This window comes from Scomber scombrus, chromosome 22 (genome assembly GCF_963691925.1).
Source record: "Scomber scombrus chromosome 22, fScoSco1.1, whole genome shotgun sequence".
NCBI lineage: Eukaryota > Metazoa > Chordata > Actinopteri > Scombriformes > Scombridae > Scomber > Scomber scombrus.
The window spans coordinates 5,322,110-5,343,356 of record NC_084991.1 but is presented as its reverse complement, the minus strand read 5'-3'; the positions used below and the strand labels follow the sequence as shown (position 1 = coordinate 5,343,356).

The window sequence follows — 21,247 nt, the reverse complement described above, 5'->3', positions numbered from 1 at the left end:
CCGCAGTGCAACACATCTCCTTGGCATAGAGTTGATCAGGTTGTTGATTGTGGCCTGTGGAATGTTGGTCCACTCCTCTTCAATGGCTGTGTGAAGTTGCTGGATATTGGCTGGAACTGGCCCCAATCAACAACCTGATCAACTCTATGCCAAGGAGATGGGTTAGGGTTAGGCAAATGGTGGTCACACCAGATACTGACTGGTTTTCTGACCCCCCCAGACCCCTTCAATAAAGCAAAATTGCCCATTTCAGAGTGGCCTTTTATTGTGGCCAGCCTAAGGCACACCTGTGCAATATTCATGCTGTCTAATCAGCATGTTGATATGCCACTACTGTGAGGTGGGATGGATTATCTCTTTGTGAAGATCATGTTTGAGTTCAGCTCATGAAAAATGTGAGCAAAAACAAAAGTGTTGCGTTTATATTTTTGTTCAGTGTAATTACTCCACATTCCCTCATAACTCCCCTGAAGTGACTGCAGAACCAGTTTTTGGCCGTAGTTAAGCATGTGGTTCAGATCTATGGATCTAGAGTATATAAGCCAGACCAACCTGATGGGATGTTGGACTCCAGCTCCACAGAGATACAGAGGTACATCCAGAGGTTCACTGCAGGGTACAGACTCCCAAACAGAGACATCATGAAAGCTGTCTGTAACAAAAACATTCCCCTGTAAAGTATGTAAAATATGCAGGGTGTATAATAGACACTGGCAAACTAGGTGAATATTTGAAATGAGCAGTTACAGTAAATAGTCAAAATTTCCGCATGGTGTCCCGGAATTCTTGCAAAACCAGTTAGGACGTGTAATTAACAAATGATTTCAGCGCTGTAAATATGAATATGATGAACTGTATCACCTATGTAGTGAAGTATGCAAATTTCTGTTGAAAATGGGTGCAATGTGACCTGAGAAAAATGTTGTAGATTCCCCTAGAGCAAAGCCACTGATGGTTTATAGAATGAAGGTGCTAAATTAGTTTCCTTGCAGAGCGACCTGTTAGCAGAGACAAAGCTGGCATGGCATTAACAGAACAAAATGTTTTTTTCTAATTTAATTATTTAGTACCATTGCACAAGGATCACAAAACAGTGCACCGAACTTAATGTGGATTGTTGCTAACTTATTGAGAGCTGCACACCAGCTCATTTTTGTCCTTTCAGGCACCACTCCAAAAGATGAGGAAAAGTGTTTTTTAAGTTTGTGTTGATATCCAGAGCCTGGCAGACCTGTGCAGTTGCATGAAGACAGACATTTGAAAACACAGAAGGTTTGATGTAATTCACATTAAGGTACCCACATTAGAACCACACGGATCAACCTGAAAATCTGTGCATTGGACCTTTTAATACTACTATTATAAATTGGCTATATATCTGCACTTCAATATACATAATGAATGATAAGCATTTGACTGTAGTCATTCTAAAAGCTGCGGTTTTAACTATTGGATGCATGTCGTTTTTTTTGAAGAAGAGATAAAATAGTATGATTGTGAAATAAATAAATAAATAAATAAATACATTATAGAAATGAACAAAAGAACAACAGAAACGTTTTCGTTTTTTTCCTGCAATCATTTTCTGATTGTTGGGGCAATAATACATTCACATTAGAAATACATGAAAAGGTTTATGAATGATGCACCTGTGGCATATCTTTTTTTTTTTTTTTTTTTAAATGTGTGGGTGTCAATTAACATATCAGTACTTTCCAGTCATATAATTATTCCACATTTCCTCATAACTTCCCTGAAGTGACTGCAGAACCAGTTTTGGCTATAGTTAAGCACGTGGTTCAGATCTATGGATCTAGAGTATATAAGCCAGACCAACCTGATGGGATGTTGGACTCAAACTCCACAGAGATACAGAGGTACATCCAGAGGTGCACTGCAGGGTACAGACTCCCAAACAGAGACATCATGAAAGCTGCCGCAGCCTTTTTGCTTGTGCTATGTCACCTGGCCGTCAGTCATGGTAGGTCCTGTTGTTTACAACATTTTTAAATCCAATAAAGTTATTTGTTGTAGCAATTTAAGGTGAAAATATTGGATTTTGTTTCTCTTTAAATGGATATATAGTATCCACTCGCATCAATGATGATTTTGTCTTCACAGCCTGGACCTGCAGCGAGGCTCCACGGCTGTATAACGTCAAACAGATTGATGCTGGGCAGGGGAAAGTCGTCGCCACAACCACCAGCAATTATGCGTATTTCCTGATTGGTTCACGCTGGTACAATCTGGGCACAACTAGAGTCAAGCATGTCTCGGTGGGACCTGCAGGACTGTGGGGAGTTGACATCTCGAACAAAGTCAACAAATATGTATCTGGCAGATTTCTTCCATCTACTGGTAACTATGATTATTTTTTTCATCATTATTTTCACATGATGAAATGTGATGAGTTGAATCAAGTTTACTAAATAATATAATAGCGCTCATGCAGTACTCTGTTCTGAGAGACTAACCATGTTTTTCAGTATGCATTTCACATATTTACAACTGACTATGTACCTATGTGTGTCTACAGGATTGACAATGCAGCAGGTGGATGCTGGAGGTGATGGCCAGGTTGCTGGAATATACACCAGCTCCAACTCCGCCTACTGTCTGAGAAGTGCCACAGCGATGGCCTACAGGGGAACAGGCTCCCTCAGCTGGACTTCTATGGCAAGGACTTTGAAGTACATCAGCTGCGGCCCACTGTATGGATGCTGGGGAGTGGACTCAAGCTACCATGTTTACGTCACGGTTAGACACTGCAGCGCCAGTGAAATCTCATTATCATATAATAACATTAACTCCATTCACACAACTCTATGTATGCCTCTTATGACAGAGAGTCACACCAACCACCTGTGGCGTGTCTGGCTGGGAGTGTGTGTCAGGGATAACTGCGAAAATGATTGAGGTGGGGACCGATGGAAACGTCTTTGCAGTAACAACAACAGGCAAGGTCTACCAAAGGTAAGCCTGTCGTTCCTGTAGTCTGAGAGCATTCTTTAACTCTAACCTAAAGCATTCACACAACATTCTAGTTGTTACAATACGACATTTAAAGACCGTGTAAAGTGAATTCAGACATTTTCTTCTTCTTCATTAAATAGGTCATAAATGTATTTCAAAAAAAGGTGTAAAAAGCATTTCAACCATTTAGATTTGAATTGTGGAGCTAGGCTTCACAAACTGTGTTTCAAGATTTCTTTGTTCAGGATTTAGTGGGCGGGTCTGAAAATTGGCATGAACCCGCCCCTGCTACTGTAGGTATAAATACATTCAGCGCACACTACTACTACTACTACAGTCTACAGTTAGCCAGTTAGCTGAGTTAGCCGCCGACTTAGCAGCCCAGCTAGCGGCAGAAAGCTCTCAGACGTAGCGTCCATGTTTCGGTTAGTGGTGGTGACTTTGATTGACAGGTGACACTTGGTAGGGGGCGGGGTTTCAGCGGACAAGGCGGGACCTCCAACAGCGTTTGGGAGCAGAGAAAGATGCTGGTTTTTACACATCTTTGAAGCCTTATTTCATATATTTGGCGATTTTTTTTAATCATTCAAATTTGGCAGGATGGTTAACAACACACTTTTCTGTGGTATGTCAAACTCAGAACACATATTTATTCTTAATTTACACGGACTTTAATCTTTAATTTGGTTTAGTTTATTGTATTGTATCTTACTTATTTATTCTTTTTATTGATGCTCTTTCTATTTTTTACTATCCACATACTGCTTTAATATTTCCCCACCGTGGGACTAATGAAGGAATATCTTATCCTATCTTAATTGCTGGTAACAAACATTGTATACAACTACCAGAAAAGATACAAAGAGACAGAAAACCAAAATATATTAAATTCAAGTAATATGGCTCATCACCTTGAAGCATACATTTAAAGTTTGTAAGAGGACTGGCAAGTTAATCCATGCATGAAATTCCAGCATGTTCGAATAATTTTAAAAGTATGTTTTCTATACAAATCCTGTTTAAAGATAAGTAATATCAAAAGGTGGAGAGTCTTCATACCCCTCATTAAAATCTCATCTCATCTCCTCTCTCAACAGATATGGTATATCCAGCATTCAACCACAAGGCTCAGGTTGGCGCTTCGTCTCTGTGTGCATGGCCATCAAGCACCTGAGCTATGACCTGGGCACACTTTGGGTTGTAACCACAAGTGGTTTCACTATGCGATGCACACACTAATGTGTTGGTTGTCCTTGACTCCTTAAGAAATGATGCACAAAACTAACTGAACATTTAGGTCAATTCCTTGAAGGTAATGGGGCATGTTGTTAACAATTTACAAATGTAATATCCACCAGGTACACTTTTATGTTGACTTCAAAATCATAATAAAAACAAAATGAATAAATCGAATTTCTTGTGCGTATTTCTTGATGAATTTAATGATCAAGCTATTGTGGGTTCATACACTAGAGAAATGGAGGGGGGGGGGGGGAAACTGAGATGTAACAGTATGTATTGAGAATGGGGTCACATGGTATGGCTGCAAATGACTTCTACATTTTAATGACAAGCACTGAAGTATTTAAACCTACTTTGAGCACTGCCGGTCATTACAAAGCTTTTTCTTTGCATTTTTGGGGCTCTTTTATATGTTTGCTCAGTTATGTATATTTCAAGACCCCCCTCTAGACATGCATCTCAAGTGGAAAGTGGAATTAAGAAATTATTTCAGCGCTGTAAATATGAATATGATTAACTATATCACCTATGTGGTGAAGTATTCAAATTTCTGTTGAAAATGGGTGCAATGTGACTAGGGAAAACTGAAAAAAAAATGTTGTAGATTCCCCTAGAGCAAAGCCACTGATGGTTTATAGAATGAAGGTGCTAAATTAGTTTCCTTGGAGAGCGACCTGTTAGCAGAGACAAAGCTGGCATGGCATTAACAGAACAAAATGTTTTTTTCTAATTGAATTATTTAGTACCATTACATAAGGATCATAAAACAGTGCGCCGAACTTAATGTGGATCGTTGCAAACTTATTGAGAGCTGCACACCAGCTCATTTTTGTCCTTTCAGGCACCACTCCAAAAGATGAGGAAAAGGGTTTTTTTAAGTTTGTGTTGATATCCAGAGCCTGGCAGACCTGTGCAGTTGCATGAAGACAGACATTTGAAAACACAGAAAGTTTGATGTAATTCACATTAAGGTACCCACATTAGAACCACACGGATCAACCTGAAAATCTGTGCACTGGACCTTTTAATACTACTATTATAAATTGGCTATATATCTGCACTTCAATATACATAATGAATGATAAGCATTTGACTGTAGTCATTCTGAAAGCTGCGGTTTTAACTATTGGATGCATGTCGTTTTTTGAAGAAGAGATAAAATAGTTTGATTGTGAAATAAATAAATTACAGAAATGAACAAAAAAACAACAGAAACGTTTTTGGTTATTTCCTGCAGTCATCTTCTGATTGTTGGGGCAATAATTTACATTAGAAATACATGAAAAGGTTTATGAATGATGCACCTGTGGCATATCTTTTTTAAAATGTTTGGGTGTCAATTATCATATCAGTACTTTCCAGGCATATACACTGAACAAAAATATAAACGCAACACTTTTGTTTTTGCTCCCATTTTTCATGAGCTGAACTCAAAGATCTAAAACATTGTCTATATGCACAAAATACATATTTCTCTCAAATATTGTTCACAAATCTGTCTAAATCTGTGTTAGTGAGCACTTCCCCTTTGCCGAGATAATCCGTCCCACCTCACAGGTGTGGCATATCAAGATGCTGATTAGACAGCATGAATATTGCACAGGCTGGCCACAATAAAAGGTCACTCTGAAATGTGCAGTTTTGCTTTATTGAAGGGGTCTGGGGGGGGGGGTCAGAAAACCAGTCAGTATCTGGTGTGACCACCATTTGCCTCGCACAGTGCAACACATCTCCTTGGCATAGAGTTGATCAGGTTGTTGATTGTGGCCTGTGGAATGTTGGTCCACTCCTCTTCAATGGCTGTGCGAAGTTGCTGGATATTGGCTGGAACTGGCCCCAATCAACAACCTGATCAACTCTATGTAAAAGAAGATGGGTTAGGGTTAGGCAAATGGTGGTCACACCAGATACTGACTGGTTTTCTGACCCCCCCAGACCCCTTCGATAAAGCAAAATTGCCCATTTTAGAGTGGCCTTTTATTGTGGCCAGTCTAAGGCACACCTGTGCAATATTCATGCTGTCTAATCAGCATCTTGATATGCCACACCTGTGAGGTGGGATGGATTATCTCTTTGTGAAGATCATGTTTGAGTTCAGCTCATGAAAAATGTGAGCAAAAACAAAAGTGTTGCGTTTATATTTTTGTTCAGTGTAATTACTCCACATTCCCTCATAACTCCCCTGAAGTGACTGCAGAACCAGTTTTTGGCCGTAGTTAAGCATGTGGTTCAGATCTATGGATCTAGAGTATATAAGCCAGACCAACCTGATGGGATGTTGGACTCCAGCTCCACAGAGATACAGAGGTACATCCAGAGGTTCACTGCAGGGTACAGACTCCCAAACAGAGACATCATGAAAGCTGTCTGTAACAAAAACATTCCCCTGTAAAGTATGTAAAATATGCAGGGTGTATAATAGACGCTGGCAAACTAGGTGAATATTTGAAATGAGCAGTTACAGTAAATAGTCAAAATTTCCGCATGGTGTCCCGGAATTCTTGCAAAACCAGTTAGGACGTGTAATTAACAAATGATTTCAGCGCTGTAAATATGAATATGATGAACTGTATCACCTATGTAGTGAAGTATGCAAATTTCTGTTGAAAATGGGTGCAATGTGACCTGAGAAAAATGTTGTAGATTCCCCTAGAGCAAAGCCACTGATGGTTTATAGAATGAAGGTGCTAAATTAGTTTCCTTGCAGAGCGACCTGTTAGCAGAGACAAAGCTGGCATGGCATTAACAGAACAAAATGTTTTTTTCTAATTTAATTATTTAGTACCATTGCACAAGGATCACAAAACAGTGCACCGAACTTAATGTGGATTGTTGCTAACTTATTGAGAGCTGCACACCAGCTCATTTTTGTCCTTTCAGGCACCACTCCAAAAGATGAGGAAAAGTGTTTTTTAAGTTTGTGTTGATATCCAGAGCCTGGCAGACCTGTGCAGTTGCATGAAGACAGACATTTGAAAACACAGAAGGTTTGATGTAATTCACATTAAGGTACCCACATTAGAACCACACGGATCAACCTGAAAATCTGTGCATTGGACCTTTTAATACTACTATTATAAATTGGCTATATATCTGCACTTCAATATACATAATGAATGATAAGCATTTGACTGTAGTCATTCTAAAAGCTGCGGTTTTAACTATTGGATGCATGTCGTTTTTTTTGAAGAAGAGATAAAATAGTATGATTGTGAAATAAATAAATAAATAAATAAATACATTATAGAAATGAACAAAAGAACAACAGAAACGTTTTCGTTTTTTTCCTGCAATCATTTTCTGATTGTTGGGGCAATAATACATTCACATTAGAAATACATGAAAAGGTTTATGAATGATGCACCTGTGGCATATCTTTTTTTTTTTTTTTTTTAAATGTGTGGGTGTCAATTAACATATCAGTACTTTCCAGTCATATAATTATTCCACATTTCCTCATAACTTCCCTGAAGTGACTGCAGAACCAGTTTTGGCTATAGTTAAGCACGTGGTTCAGATCTATGGATCTAGAGTATATAAGCCAGACCAACCTGATGGGATGTTGGACTCAAACTCCACAGAGATACAGAGGTACATCCAGAGGTGCACTGCAGGGTACAGACTCCCAAACAGAGACATCATGAAAGCTGCCGCAGCCTTTTTGCTTGTGCTATGTCACCTGGCCGTCAGTCATGGTAGGTCCTGTTGTTTACAACATTTTTAAATCCAATAAAGTTATTTGTTGTAGCAATTTAAGGTGAAAATATTGGATTTTGTTTCTCTTTAAATGGATATATAGTATCCACTCGCATCAATGATGATTTTGTCTTCACAGCCTGGACCTGCAGCGAGGCTCCACGGCTGTATAACGTCAAACAGATTGATGCTGGGCAGGGGAAAGTCGTCGCCACAACCACCAGCAATTATGCGTATTTCCTGATTGGTTCACGCTGGTACAATCTGGGCACAACTAGAGTCAAGCATGTCTCGGTGGGACCTGCAGGACTGTGGGGAGTTGACATCTCGAACAAAGTCAACAAATATGTATCTGGCAGATTTCTTCCATCTACTGGTAACTATGATTATTTTTTTCATCATTATTTTCACATGATGAAATGTGATGAGTTGAATCAAGTTTACTAAATAATATAATAGCGCTCATGCAGTACTCTGTTCTGAGAGACTAACCATGTTTTTCAGTATGCATTTCACATATTTACAACTGACTATGTACCTATGTGTGTCTACAGGATTGACAATGCAGCAGGTGGATGCTGGAGGTGATGGCCAGGTTGCTGGAATATACACCAGCTCCAACGCCGCCTACTGTCTGAGAAGTGCCACAGCGATGGCCTACAGGGGAACAGGCTCCCTCAGCTGGACTTCTATGGCAAGGACTTTGAAGTACATCAGCTGCGGCCCACTGTATGGATGCTGGGGAGTGGACTCAAGCTACCGACTTTACGTCACGGTTAGACACTGCAGCGCCAGTGAAATCTCATTATCATATAATAACATTAACTCCATTCACACAATTCTATGTATGCCTCTTATGACAGAGAGTCAAACCAACCACCTGTGGCGTGTATGGCTGGGTGTATGTGTCAGGGATAAGTGCGAAAATGGTTGAGGTGGGGACCGATGGAAACGTCTTTGCAGTAACAACAGCAGGCAAGGTCTACCTACCAAAGGTAAGCCTGTCGTTCCTGTAGTCTGAGAGCATTCTTTAACTCTAACCTAAAGCATTCACACAACATTCTAGTAAGTACAATACGACATTTAATCTTTAATTTGGTTTAGTTTATTGTATTGTATCTTACTTATTTATTCTTTTTATTGTTGCTCTTTTTATTTTTTACTATCCACATACTGCTATAATATTTCCCCACCGTGGGACTAATGAAGGAATATCTTATCCTATCTTAATTGCTGGTAACAAACATTGTATACAACTACCAGAAAAGATACAAAGAGACAGAAAATATATTAATTTCAAGTAATATGGCTCATCACCTTGAAGCATACATTCAAAGTTTGTAAGATAACTGGCAAGTTAATCCATGCATGAAATTCCAGCATGCATGCTTACGAAATGAAACTGACAATAAAAAATAATTACCCCTTAAATAACATGTTATTACTGTTTCAGCTACAATTACCCTCAAAAGGACTGTGTTTGAATAATTTTAAAAGTAAATCCTGTTTAAAGATGAGTAATATCAAAAGGTGGAGAGTCTTCATAACTCTCATTTAAATCTCATCTCATCTCCTCTCTCAACAGATATGGTATCTCCAGCAGTCGTCCACAAGGCTCAGGTTGGCGCTTCGTCTCTATGTGCGTGGCCATCAAGCACCTGAGCTATGACTTGGGCACACTTTGGGTTGTAACCACAAGTGGTTTCACTATGCGATGCACACACTAATGTGTTGGCTGTCCTTGACTCCTTAATACTATGAGAATCGAAGGCTCTGGTTTAACTGGTTTGGGGGAAATAATTGATGCTTTTTGATGCTTAATGAATTAGGATTTTTTCTCTAATGATTCAGAAATGATGCACAAAACTAACTGAACATTCCTTGAGGGTAATGGGGCATGTTGTTAACAATTTACAAATGTAATATCCACCAGGTATACTTTTATTTGTCTTCAAAATCATAATAAAAATAAAATGAATAAATCGAATTTCTTGTGCGTATTTCTTGATGAATTTAATGATCAAGCTATTGTGGGTTCATACACTAGAGAAATGGATGGGGGGGGGAACTGAGATGTAACAGTATGTATTGAGAATGGGGTCACATGGTATGGCTGCAAATGACTTCTACATTTTAATGACAAGCACTGAAGTATTTAAACCTACTTTGAGCACTGCCGGTCATTACAAAGCTTTTTCTTTGCATTTTTGGGGCTCTTTTATATGTTTGCTCAGTTATGTATATTTCAAGACCCTCCTCTAGACATGCATCTCGAGCGGAAAGTGGAACAGTAATGCGTGTGTGATTTATTCTACAATAAAAGCATAATTACTCAATTAAAATCCTCAAAATTGCATCTATTCCACAATCTATGAATAATCCAAATACGTAACCCATTCTCAGTGTCTGCATCGAAAGCTTCAAATGTCAACATCACACTTGTAGAAGTTGAATAATGAACCAGGATTGGATAGTGGTGATGTCACATATCTCGCTCATAAAGGAGATAAGCTCTGAGCAGCAGCAGCCCTCAGGCCTGAGCTGGAGAGTGCACCTACTTGGCTGGACATGGGGTGGCGGTGTTGCACACCAAATCTGCAATAGTGTTGTCCTTTGGAGAGAGTTCCATATGTACTGTACAGTACAGTAGGGTCTGGAAGGAGCTTTGGAGGTCCTTGAGAAGGGGGTTACCCTCTAAAAAATAAAATAAAAACAGAATTAGGGTTAATAGAACAGAAAAGAAAAATGAGCAAGGATAAATGTAAGACACCAGCCTTTAGAAACAGGTGCAGAAAGGGACAGCAAAAACAGGTGAACCTCTCTCAAAGTCCTTTTAAGTCGTTTAAGACTAAGAGATGGCCTTTAATAAGTACTGGTATGATCAGGGTCCGCAGATCCTTAAAAAGTCTTAAATTTAGCTTTTGATATTCAAGGTCTAAAATTGTCTTAAAATGTCTGGAATTGTAGGAGTTAAAACATTAAATTTGATTTGAGTGTAATTATACTTGTTCAGTTTATGTTATTCATCATTATTATCATCATTTCTGATTATTTTACATAAAACCAACCAATCAACTAAATAATTCCAGTAAAATTAATCAGCAGTTTGAACTATAATGAACCTAATCATTAGTTACAGTCAATGACTTGAAAATAAGCTCCATTGCAACCCACTACAACAGTAAAATCCTGCTTTTGCATTATTATATGTCTCATAATATATTATGTATGAGTACAACAGTCACATGTGACAATTTTCTGCATTGAGTACTAACTTGAATACAAAGGTAATTACAAGGTATTAAAAAATCATTAAATGTGTACTTTAAAATGTGCAGATACCCTGTATGATGCCTTTTAGTGGTTTGAATATTCAGTATTCTGCTTTTTCTCTCCCCTGTTTAGAAAGCAGCAAAAGGATGCACTCAAACTGGAGAAGGACTCTAGAGTCATTCAGAGGACATGAAAAAAGTGCTTTGAATAGAGCCACCATGATGTGTTGGAAAAGTTACAAAATCACTCCAGCACTGATGTCTCTGAGCAATTTCAGTATTTCAATTTTCTGTATATTTGGTGAGAAAAAGGAAATGTGAATACTTTCAGTAGGTAGTTTTAACAGAAACTGAACTTCATTCAGTGCATGTAACATCTAAAACTATTTGATCCATTCTTCCAACTTTACAGTTTCATCCCATTCAACCTACCCGTGTCATTCCTCACAAAGTCAAGTAATGCTTTGCTGTTCTCAGGAGGCAAGAAAGGATCATTGGAATGAAACGTGTCAGAAATGTATCCTCTGGTTTCCATGCATTAAAGAGATAAGATGCACAGTCAGTTACTGATTCAAAGAGTCTGAGACTGTGAATGTGCATCAGTCACAGCAGAGCGGTACCTGACAGACTGCAATGTGGTGAGACTTGAAACGTGATTCCTTGCCGAGCTGAGACGAATCGATACAGTCTGGTAGTCACGTGCTGTGGTTGACTGTAAGGACACCATTGTTATTCTACAGGTGATAATATCAGAAAAAGTAGAGGAATAGATGATTATGAAAAGTGAAACAAGACTATAACTGACAAAAAACACAATTTATAATCCTCTAATGTTATTTCTTAATTCTTTCTTTGTCAGCAGTTGGTCAAATCGTCAACTGAACTGTACAATCAGAAATCTCCAACCAATTTTATGTTATACCCATAGACTGTATATAAAATGGACGTAACATCCGTGACGTCACCCATTGGTTTGTGGACTGCTGCTTGGAAGCGAATAGTTTCGGATCTGGGCAGCACCATCTTGAAAATTTGCGGTGCATGCTGGGTAAAAGAAAAACACGGATTCTACTTATATGGGCATCAGGAGGAGCAAGAGGCGTCTTCCTGAACCTGTGAACCAATCAACCTGTCAATCACGATGTAGCCACGCCCTAATGCATACCCTGCTTTATCGTCAAATATAAAATCAGGGAGGCCAAAATTTTACAAATGAACATCATACTGCTTTAAACTAGCGATTGAGACCATAAACACATTTTGAAAACGTTTACTCAGGTTATAAATCAAGTGAGAAGTTGGGGAATTCTCCATTGACTTGTATAGAGACGGAAGTCCTTTTGACACCGAAACGGTCGCCCCCTGGTGGCCTTTTGATAGAATGCAGTTTTAAGTTACTTCTGCGTTTGCATCATTTCAGAGGACCGGAACTCCCCGCCTGGTAATACCATTTTATGAGTACAATTCTCCGACTTTATTCTTATTAGTATTCATTTTAATATTGCTGCAGTCCATCAGAACAGAGTCTAAAAAGACGTCTTCACCTCTCAGGAACTGACATCAAACACAACTTTACCCTTCATGGATAAACTCACTGATTTTCTGTAAAATTCACTGTATTTCCCTTAAAAAACGTGTTTTTCTTCTTGTTCCTAGTTGGATGTTTGAGCTTCCTTGTGTAGTTTTTCCCCCACATTAATCTGCTGAAAGTGGAACATTTCTCAGATTTTTAAGGGGAAGGGGGCATAACTGGGATGTGTCACAACTAGCCAATCCTGGTCCAATATTCAACTTATACAAGTGCTATGTGAACATTGGAAGCTTTTGATGTACAGACACTGAGAATGGACTTTATGTATATAGCATATTCATAGATTGTGGCTTTTTTAAAAGATGGAGAAGGAATAGATGCCACTTTAGGGATTTTAAAATGGTAATAATCCTTTTTTTGGGAAAAAAGACATTACTGTTCCACAAGGAGTATTTTTATATCTCCAAGGATGGATTAATATTGCCAAGGTACCCTAGACATTGCCAAAGCTCATGCTACAGTTCTTATTTTATTCTGATTGGATAACACTGCTGTCAGGTGGAAACATTGTAACTCCATAATTCATTTTGGACCAATTAGATTTCTGCGGCGACTGCATTTATCAACAGAAACAGAAACAGTCAAGCCTTGTGTCATTTTGCTGTGGAGCCCGACAATAAAAAAATGCACAATTTGTATTTCTCCTTTCATTGAGGGCCCCTTTCTATTCAAGGGCCACTGGGTAATTGCTCCATGTAAGGTAGATCCGGCTTTTCTATCAGCATCTATCTCTTGATGCATGTCTCGAGGGGATCTTTATATATATGAGTAACTCAGCTAACGTATAAAAGAGACCCAAAAGTGCTCAAATGCTTCAGTGCTTGTCATTCAAATGTAGAAGTCATTTACAGCCATAACATGTGACCCCATTCTCAATACATACTGTTACATCCCAGTTTCCCCCATCCATTTTTATAACATATGAACACACAGTAGCAAAATCATTCATTTTTTTAAATTATAATTTTGAAGACAACATAAAAATATACCTGGTGGATGTTACATATGTAAATTGTTAACAACCATTACCCTCAAGGAATCTACCTTCATTTTCAGTTAGAGTTTTTTGCATCATTTCTGAATCATTAGGGTGATCACAATACGTTAAAGCATCAATTATTTTACCCCACACCAATATATTTTACATAGCCAAAACAAGACTAGATTCTCATAGTATTAAGGAGTCAAGGACAGCCAACACATTAGTGTGTGCATCGCATAGTGAAACCACTTGTGGTCACAACCCAAAGTGTGCCCAGGTCGTAACTCAGGTGCTGGATGGCCACGCACATGGAGACGAGGCGCCAACTTGAGCCTTGTGGACGACTGCTGGTGATGCCATATCTGTTGAGAGAGGAGATGGATGCAGAAATCTGTGAAACCATCAACTGTTTTTAATGTGTGACTCTCCACCTTTTGATATTACTTATCTTTAAAGAGGATTTGTATTGAACTCAGACTTTAGAATTTAAAAAAATGATAGCCTGCAGTCAAACACAGTCCTCTTGCGGGCAATTGTAGCATCATGATACTTAAGGAGTAATAATTTCTATTTTTCATTTTCATTTTGTAAGCATGCATGGATTAACTTGCCTGTCCTCTCACACATTTTAAATGTATGCCTAAAGGTTATTTGAATGTGATATACTGTATCTCTCTTTCTCTTTGTATCTTTTCTAGCAGTTGTATCAATGCTTGTTACCAGCAATTAGCATATGTATGCATCTTCTGCTTATTTTAATTGTCATCACAAATCACTATTGGCAATTCTTTCTTCTGTGTTCTTCTGTATGCATGTTATAGAATCTTTTTTATTTCTTCATTGATTCATTTTAGATCTTAGCATTTTATTTCTTTTTTTGGGGGGGTAGATGTTTTTTAAGCTCTTCAGGGGAACCGCATCTGCATTGTTTCCATGCACACAAATAAAGAATGCTCTCAGACTGCAGGGATGACAGGCTTACCTTTGGTAGACCTTGCCTGTTGTAGTCACTGCAAAGACACTTCCATCAGTCCCCACCTCAACCATTTTCGCAGTTATCCCTGACACATGCTGCCAGCCAGTCATGGCACAAGTTGTTGCTGTAATTTTCTGTCATAAGAAGCATACATAGAGTTTTGTGAACAGGGTAAATGTTAAAAAGGAGTATGGGATTTCACTGGCGCTGCAGTGTCTAACCTTTGTCACGTAAACTTGGTTGTTTGAGTTCGTTCCCCAGCATCCGAACAGTGGGCCACAGCTGAAGTACTTCAATAACCCTCCAAAGGCAGTCCAGCTGGGGGAGCCTGTTCTCCTGTAGCTCAAAGCCCTAGAACTTGTCAGACAATAGGGCTTGTTGGAGGAGGTTACTCCAATAACATTTCCATCACCTCCAGCATCCACCTGCTGCATAGTCAATCCTGTAGACACACATAGGTACATAGTCAGTTGTAAATGTGCAAAATACATACTGCAAACATTGTAAGTCTCTCACTCAGGGATCTTTCTACATAGGAGCACTGTACTGCATGAACACTATTGTATTTCATAGTAAATTTGGCAAAATTGATGATGATCAGATAAACCCATAGAGGAAAAACTGCATTTCATCACATGAAAATAATAATAAAAAATAATCATACTTACCAGTAGTTGGAAGAAATTTGCCAGCTACATATTTGTTGACCTTGTTTGAGGTGTCAACTCCCCACAGTCCTGCAGGTCCCACTGTGACATGCTTGAGCTTATTTGTATGCAGATAGGACCAGTATGAACCAATCAGTAAAAACGCTTGATTGTGGCTGGTTCTGGCGACGACTTGCCCCTGCCCAGCATCAATCTGTTTGACGTTATACAGCCGTGGAGCCTCGCTGCAGGTCCAGGCTGTGAAGACAAAATCATCAGTGATGTGAGTGGATACTATATCTCCATTTTAAAAAAAACAATCCAGTATTTCCACCTTAAATGACTACAACAAATAACTTTGGGATTTACCTACCATGACTGACGGCCAGGTGACATAGCACAAGCAAAAAGGCTGCGACAGCTTTCATGATGTCTTCCTGTTTGGGAGTCTGTACCCTGCAGTGCACCTCTGGATGTACCTCTGTATCTCTGTGGAGTTTGAGTCCAACATCCCATCAGGTTGGTCTGGCTTATATACTCTAGATCCAAAGATCTGAACCACGTGCTTAACTACAGCCAAAACTGGTTCTGCAGGGACTTCAGGGAAGTTATGAGGAAATTTTGAGTATTATATGCCAGGAAAGTACTGATATGATCATTTACACCCAAACATAAAAAAGAGATATGCCACAGGTAGATTATTCATAAACCTTTTCATGTATTTCTAATGTAAATGTATTATTGCCCCAAAAATCAGAAGATGACTGAAAAAAAAAAAAAAAAAGACTTAAAGTTAATTTCTGTATCTATGTTTTTACATTCCTACTGGGTTTTTTTTAAGTATCTATTGGTCTAACATTATTTATATTATTTGTTCTCTTCAAGAGTTCATCTTCTCTTCAATAAAAGACATGCATCCAATATTTAAAACTGCAGCCTTTAGAATGGTAACAGACAAATGCTCATCATTCATTATGTATATTAAAGTGCGGACATATAGCCAATTTATAAAAGTAGTATTAAAAGGGCCAATGCACCAATTTTCAAGTTGATCCCTATGTGGTCTCTAATGTGGGAAGTACCTTCATATGACATGACTTATATGACATTAAAGTTTCTATGTTTTCATATATCCCTCTTCAGATGATGCATTTTGCTCTGGATATCAACACAAACTCAAAAGCACTTTTCCTCATCTTTTGGAGTGGTGCAGCAAGGACTCTGAACTCAGGGACAAAAATGAGCTGGTGTACAACTCTCAATATGTTTGCAATGATCCACATTAAGTCCGGTGCACACCTGATTCTAATAATTAACTAGTTATCAAGCTTCAGCTGCTTGATAAAAAGCGTATTATTAGAATCAGGTATGTGAGAGTGGGGAGATACCTAAAACATGCAGGGCAGTAGCTCTCCAGGAGCAGGGTTGGTGACCACTGCTCTACAGGAAGGCGAGACAATAAGACACAGGTGCAACACATTAGGGCAGGGCAGGTTATCACACAAGCAGGAAACACGTGAGGGCAGGAAGTGAAGGACCTGAAACGAGACAAGAGGTGAGTATGAAAATAAAACAAAAAAACATATGATAAGAAACACTAAGAGAAACAAAATGTGACTTAACTAAAAGACTGAGGCGTGACACTACACAAAACAGCATGCGTCACTGTGTCGTTATTTCAAATCACCGACATGTATATGAAAATGGACACAGCAGAGTTTGACATCACCCACGTTAGTCCTGCTTGCTACATTTGTAACTCCATAGACAGTTGGATTGGGGATACGATTGTGGCAGATTGATGGCACAGCATTGTCAATCTCTCTCCACCAATCATGCTATTGTTTTTGGCTTCAGTATAGATCACCTCCAGGCTAGATGAGCCATTACGTGAATGTGGAGAGATGAGTATTATTATACAGTTAACTCATTGTGCTTGTTATGAGGTTTTGCCAGCTGTGTATGGTTTCACAGAAGGATTTGCCAAACTGGCTTGCCCACTTAACCACATGATGTAAACAAGGTTCACAGATTGGAACATTTTGATAAAGGAAGAGTCTAGAGTCTCGTGTGTGATGGGAAACATGGCTTTTATAACAAGCTTGTGGAAGACTTACTTCTCAGACATGACCTGGTAATAACACATACCTGCATCATTTTAAAAAACAACTATGTTGCCTGCAGTTGTCTCCCTTTTGATGGCAATGTCATTATGGCAGTAAATAGGTGCACCACTAGGTCTTGATCATTTCAAACTTTTTTGTCAATTATTATGTGGAAATACCTGCAAAGAAGCAGTCATACTGGAATTTGCTGGAGAAGAGGTTTGCTGAGGTCACAAGTTGACTCAGCGATGTAGAAACTCACTGAATTGATGTTAGCTCACATACTGTATGTTATGTGTTCATCTGGATATTAATTTACAAGACAAGATCCTGTGAATGTGCATCAGTCACGGCAGAGTGGTACCTGACGGACTGCAATGTGGTGAGACTTGAAACGTGATTCCTTAACGAGCTGAGACGAATCGATACAGTCTGGTAGTCACGTGCTGTGGTTGACTGCAACGACACCATTGTTATTCTACAGGTGATAATATCAGAAAAAGTAGAGGAATAGATGATCTGATTATGAAAAGTGAAACAAGACTATAACTTACAAAAAACACAATTTATAGTCCTCTAATGTTATTTCTTAATCTTTCTTTGTCAGCAGTTGGTCAAATCGTCAACTGAACTGTACAATCAGAAATATCCAACCAATTTTATGTTATACCATTTTATGAGTACTATTCTCCGACTTTATTCTTATTAGTATTCATTTTCAATATTGCTGCAGTCCATCAGAGCAGAGTCTAAAAAGACGTTTTCACCTCTCAGGAACTGACATCAAACACAACTTTACCCTTCATGGATAAACTCACTGATTTTCTGTAAAATTCACTGTATTTCCCTTAAAAAACGTGTTTTTCTTCTTGTTCCTAGTTGGATGTTTGAGCTTCCTTGTGTAGTTTTCACCCACATTAATCTGCTGAAAGTGGAACATTTCTCAGATTTTTAAGGGGAAGGGGGCATAACTGGGATGTGTCACAACTAGCCATCTTTAAAAGAAAGATTGTGGCTTTTTTTAAATGATGGAGAAGGAATAGATGCCACTTTAGGGATTTTAAAATGGTAATTATACTTTTTTTGGGAAAAAAGACATTACTGTTCCACAAGGAGTATTTTTTATATCTCCAAGGATGGATTAATATTGCCAAGGTCCCCTTGACATTGCCAAAGCTCATGCTACAGTTCTTATTTTATTCTGATTGGATAACACTGCTGTGAGGTGGAAACATTGTAACTCCATATTTCATTTTGGACCAATTAGATTTCTGACAGCGACTGTATTCATCAACAGAAACAGAAACAGTCAAGCCTTGAGTCATTTTGCTGTGGAGCCCGACAATAAAAAAATGCACAATTTGTATTTCTCCTTTTATTGAGGGCCCCTTTCTATTCAAGGGCCACTGGGCAATTGCTTGTGCTTGTCATTCAAATGTAGAAGTCATTTACAGCCATAACATGTGACCCCATTCTCAATACATACTGTTACATCTCAGTTTCCCCCATCCATTTTTATAACATATGAACACACAGTAGTAAAATCATTCATTTTTTTTAATTATAATTTTTAAGACAACATAAAAATATCCCTGGTGGATGTTACATATGTAAATTGTTAACAACCATTACCCTCAAGGAATCTACCTTCATTTTCAGTTAGAGTTTTGTGCATCATTTCTGAATCATTAGAGTGATCACAATACAGTAAAGCATCAATTATTTTACCCCACACCAATATATATTTTACTTAGCCAAAACAAGACTAGATTCTCATAGTATTAAGGAGTCAAGGACAGCCAACACATTAGTGTGTGCATCGCATAGTGAAACCACTTGTGGTCACAACCCAAAGTGTGCCCAGGTCATAGCTCAGGTGCTGGATGGCCATGCACATAGGAACGAGGCGCCAACCTGAGCCTTGTGGACGACTGCTGGTGATGCCATATCTGTTGAGAGAGGAGATGGATGCAGAAATCTGTGAAACCATCAACTTCAACGACTGTTTTTAATGTGTGACTCTCCACCTTTTGATATTACTTATCTTTAAAGAGGATTTGTATTGAACTCAGACTTTGGAATTTAAAAAATATGATAGCCTGCAGTCAAACACAGTCCTCTTGCGGGCAATTGTAGCATCATGATACTTCAGGAGTAATAATTTCTATTTTTCATTTTCATTTTGTAAGCATGCATGGATTAACTTGCCTGTCCTCTCCCACATTTTAAATTTATGCCTAAAGGTTATTTGAATACAAATGAAGAATGCTCTCAGACTGCAGGGATGACAGGCTTACCTTTGGTAGACCTTGCCTGTTGTAGTCACTGCAAAGACACTTCCATCAGTCCCCACCTCAATCATTTTCGCAGCTATCCCTGACACATGCTGCCAGCCAGTCATGGCACAGGTTGTTGCTGTAATTTTCTGTCATAAGAAGCATACATAGAGTTTTGTGAACAGGGTAAACGTTAAAAAGGAGTATGGGATTTCACTGGCGCTGCAGTGTCTAACCTTTTTCACGTAAACGTTGTTGATTGAGTTCGTTCCCCAGCATCCGAACAGTGGGCCACAGCTGAAGTACTTCAAAGTCCCTGAAAAGGCAGTCCAGCTGGGGGAGCCTGTTCCCCTGTAGCTCAAAGCCCTAGAACTTGTCAGACAATAGGGCTTGTTGGAGGAGGTTACTCCAACAACCTGGCCATCACCTCCAGCATCCACCTGCTGCATAGTCAAACCTGAAGACACACATAGGTACATAGTCAGTTGTAAATGTGCAAAATACATACTGCAAACATTGTAAGTCTCTCACTCAGGGATCTTTCTACATAGGAGCACTGTACCGCATGAACGCTATTGTATTTCATAGTAAATTTGACAAAATTGATGATGATCAGATAAACCCATAGAGGAAAAACTGCATTTCATCACATGAAAATAATAATAAAAAATAATCATAGTTACCAGTAGATGGAAGAAATTTGCCAGCTACATATTTGTTGACCTTGTTTGAGGTGTCAACTCCCCACAGTCCTGCAGGTCCCACTGTGACATGCTTGAGCTTATTTGTACCCAGATAGTACCAGCGTGAACCAATCAGGAAAAATGCTTGATTGTGGCTGGTTCTGGCGACGACTTGCCCCTGCCCAGCATCAATCTGTTTGATGTTAGACAGACTTGGAGCCTCGCTGCAGGTCCAGGCTGTGAAGACAAAATCATCAGTGATGTGAGTGGATACTATATATCCATTTAAAGTGAAAATATCCAGTATTTCCACCTTAAATGACTACAACAAATAACTTTATTTGATTTAAAAATGTTGTAAACAACAGGACCTACCATGACTGACGGCCAGGTGACATAGCACAAGCAAGAAGGCTGCGACAGCTTTCATGATGTCTCTGTTTGGGAGTCTGTACCCTGCAGTGCACCTCTGGATGTACCTCTGTATCTCTGTGGAGTTTGAGTCCAACATCCCATCAGGTTGGTCTGGCTTATATACTCTAGATCCATAGATCTGAACCATGTGCTTAACTACAGCCAAAACTGGTTCTGCAGTCACTTCAGGGAAGTTATGAGGGAATGTGGAGTAATTATATGCCCGGAAAGTATCAATGTGATAATTGATACCCACACATAAAAAAGAGGGATGCCACAGGTGCATCATTCATAAACCTTTTCATGTATTTCTAATGTAAATGTATTATTGCCCCAAAAATCAGAAGATGACTGAAGAAAAATAAAAACTTTTCTGCAAATGAAAAACAT

The 21,247-nt window shown here is 38.9% G+C and overlaps 4 protein-coding genes across 4 annotated transcripts; 2 read left to right on the top strand and 2 right to left on the bottom strand.

Moving 5' to 3' along the window:
* The first annotated feature begins 1,902 nt into the window (after positions 1 to 1,902).
* LOC134004704 (fish-egg lectin-like) lies at positions 1,903 to 4,212 on the top strand. The gene is made up of 5 exons (XM_062444070.1): positions 1,903 to 1,981; positions 2,122 to 2,358; positions 2,537 to 2,757; positions 2,846 to 2,973; positions 4,071 to 4,212. Exons 1-5 carry the CDS (start codon positions 1,927 to 1,929, stop codon positions 4,210 to 4,212), a joined length of 783 nt encoding a protein of 260 aa, XP_062300054.1. The 5' UTR covers positions 1,903 to 1,926.
* Positions 4,213 to 7,831: 3,619 nt separating this feature from the next.
* Positions 7,832 to 9,638, top strand: LOC134004706 (fish-egg lectin-like). Its single transcript, XM_062444072.1, has 5 exons — positions 7,832 to 7,910; positions 8,051 to 8,287; positions 8,466 to 8,686; positions 8,775 to 8,895; positions 9,490 to 9,638. Exons 1-5 carry the CDS (start codon positions 7,856 to 7,858, stop codon positions 9,636 to 9,638), a joined length of 783 nt encoding a protein of 260 aa, XP_062300056.1. The 5' UTR covers positions 7,832 to 7,855.
* A 4,338-nt stretch (positions 9,639 to 13,976) lies between these two features.
* Positions 13,977 to 15,807, bottom strand: LOC134004652 (fish-egg lectin-like). The gene is made up of 5 exons (XM_062444000.1): positions 15,753 to 15,807; positions 15,401 to 15,637; positions 14,954 to 15,174; positions 14,739 to 14,866; positions 13,977 to 14,118 (listed from the first exon to the last, which is right to left on the bottom strand). The coding sequence occupies exons 1-5, from the start codon at positions 15,805 to 15,807 to the stop codon at positions 13,977 to 13,979; spliced, it is 783 nt and encodes a 260-aa protein (XP_062299984.1).
* Positions 15,808 to 19,291: 3,484 nt separating this feature from the next.
* Positions 19,292 to 20,897, bottom strand: LOC134004659 (fish-egg lectin-like). The gene is made up of 5 exons (XM_062444010.1): positions 20,819 to 20,897; positions 20,444 to 20,680; positions 19,997 to 20,217; positions 19,782 to 19,909; positions 19,292 to 19,433 (listed from the first exon to the last, which is right to left on the bottom strand). The coding sequence occupies exons 1-5, from the start codon at positions 20,871 to 20,873 to the stop codon at positions 19,292 to 19,294; spliced, it is 783 nt and encodes a 260-aa protein (XP_062299994.1). The 5' UTR covers positions 20,874 to 20,897.
* Positions 20,898 to 21,247: the final 350 nt, after the last annotated feature.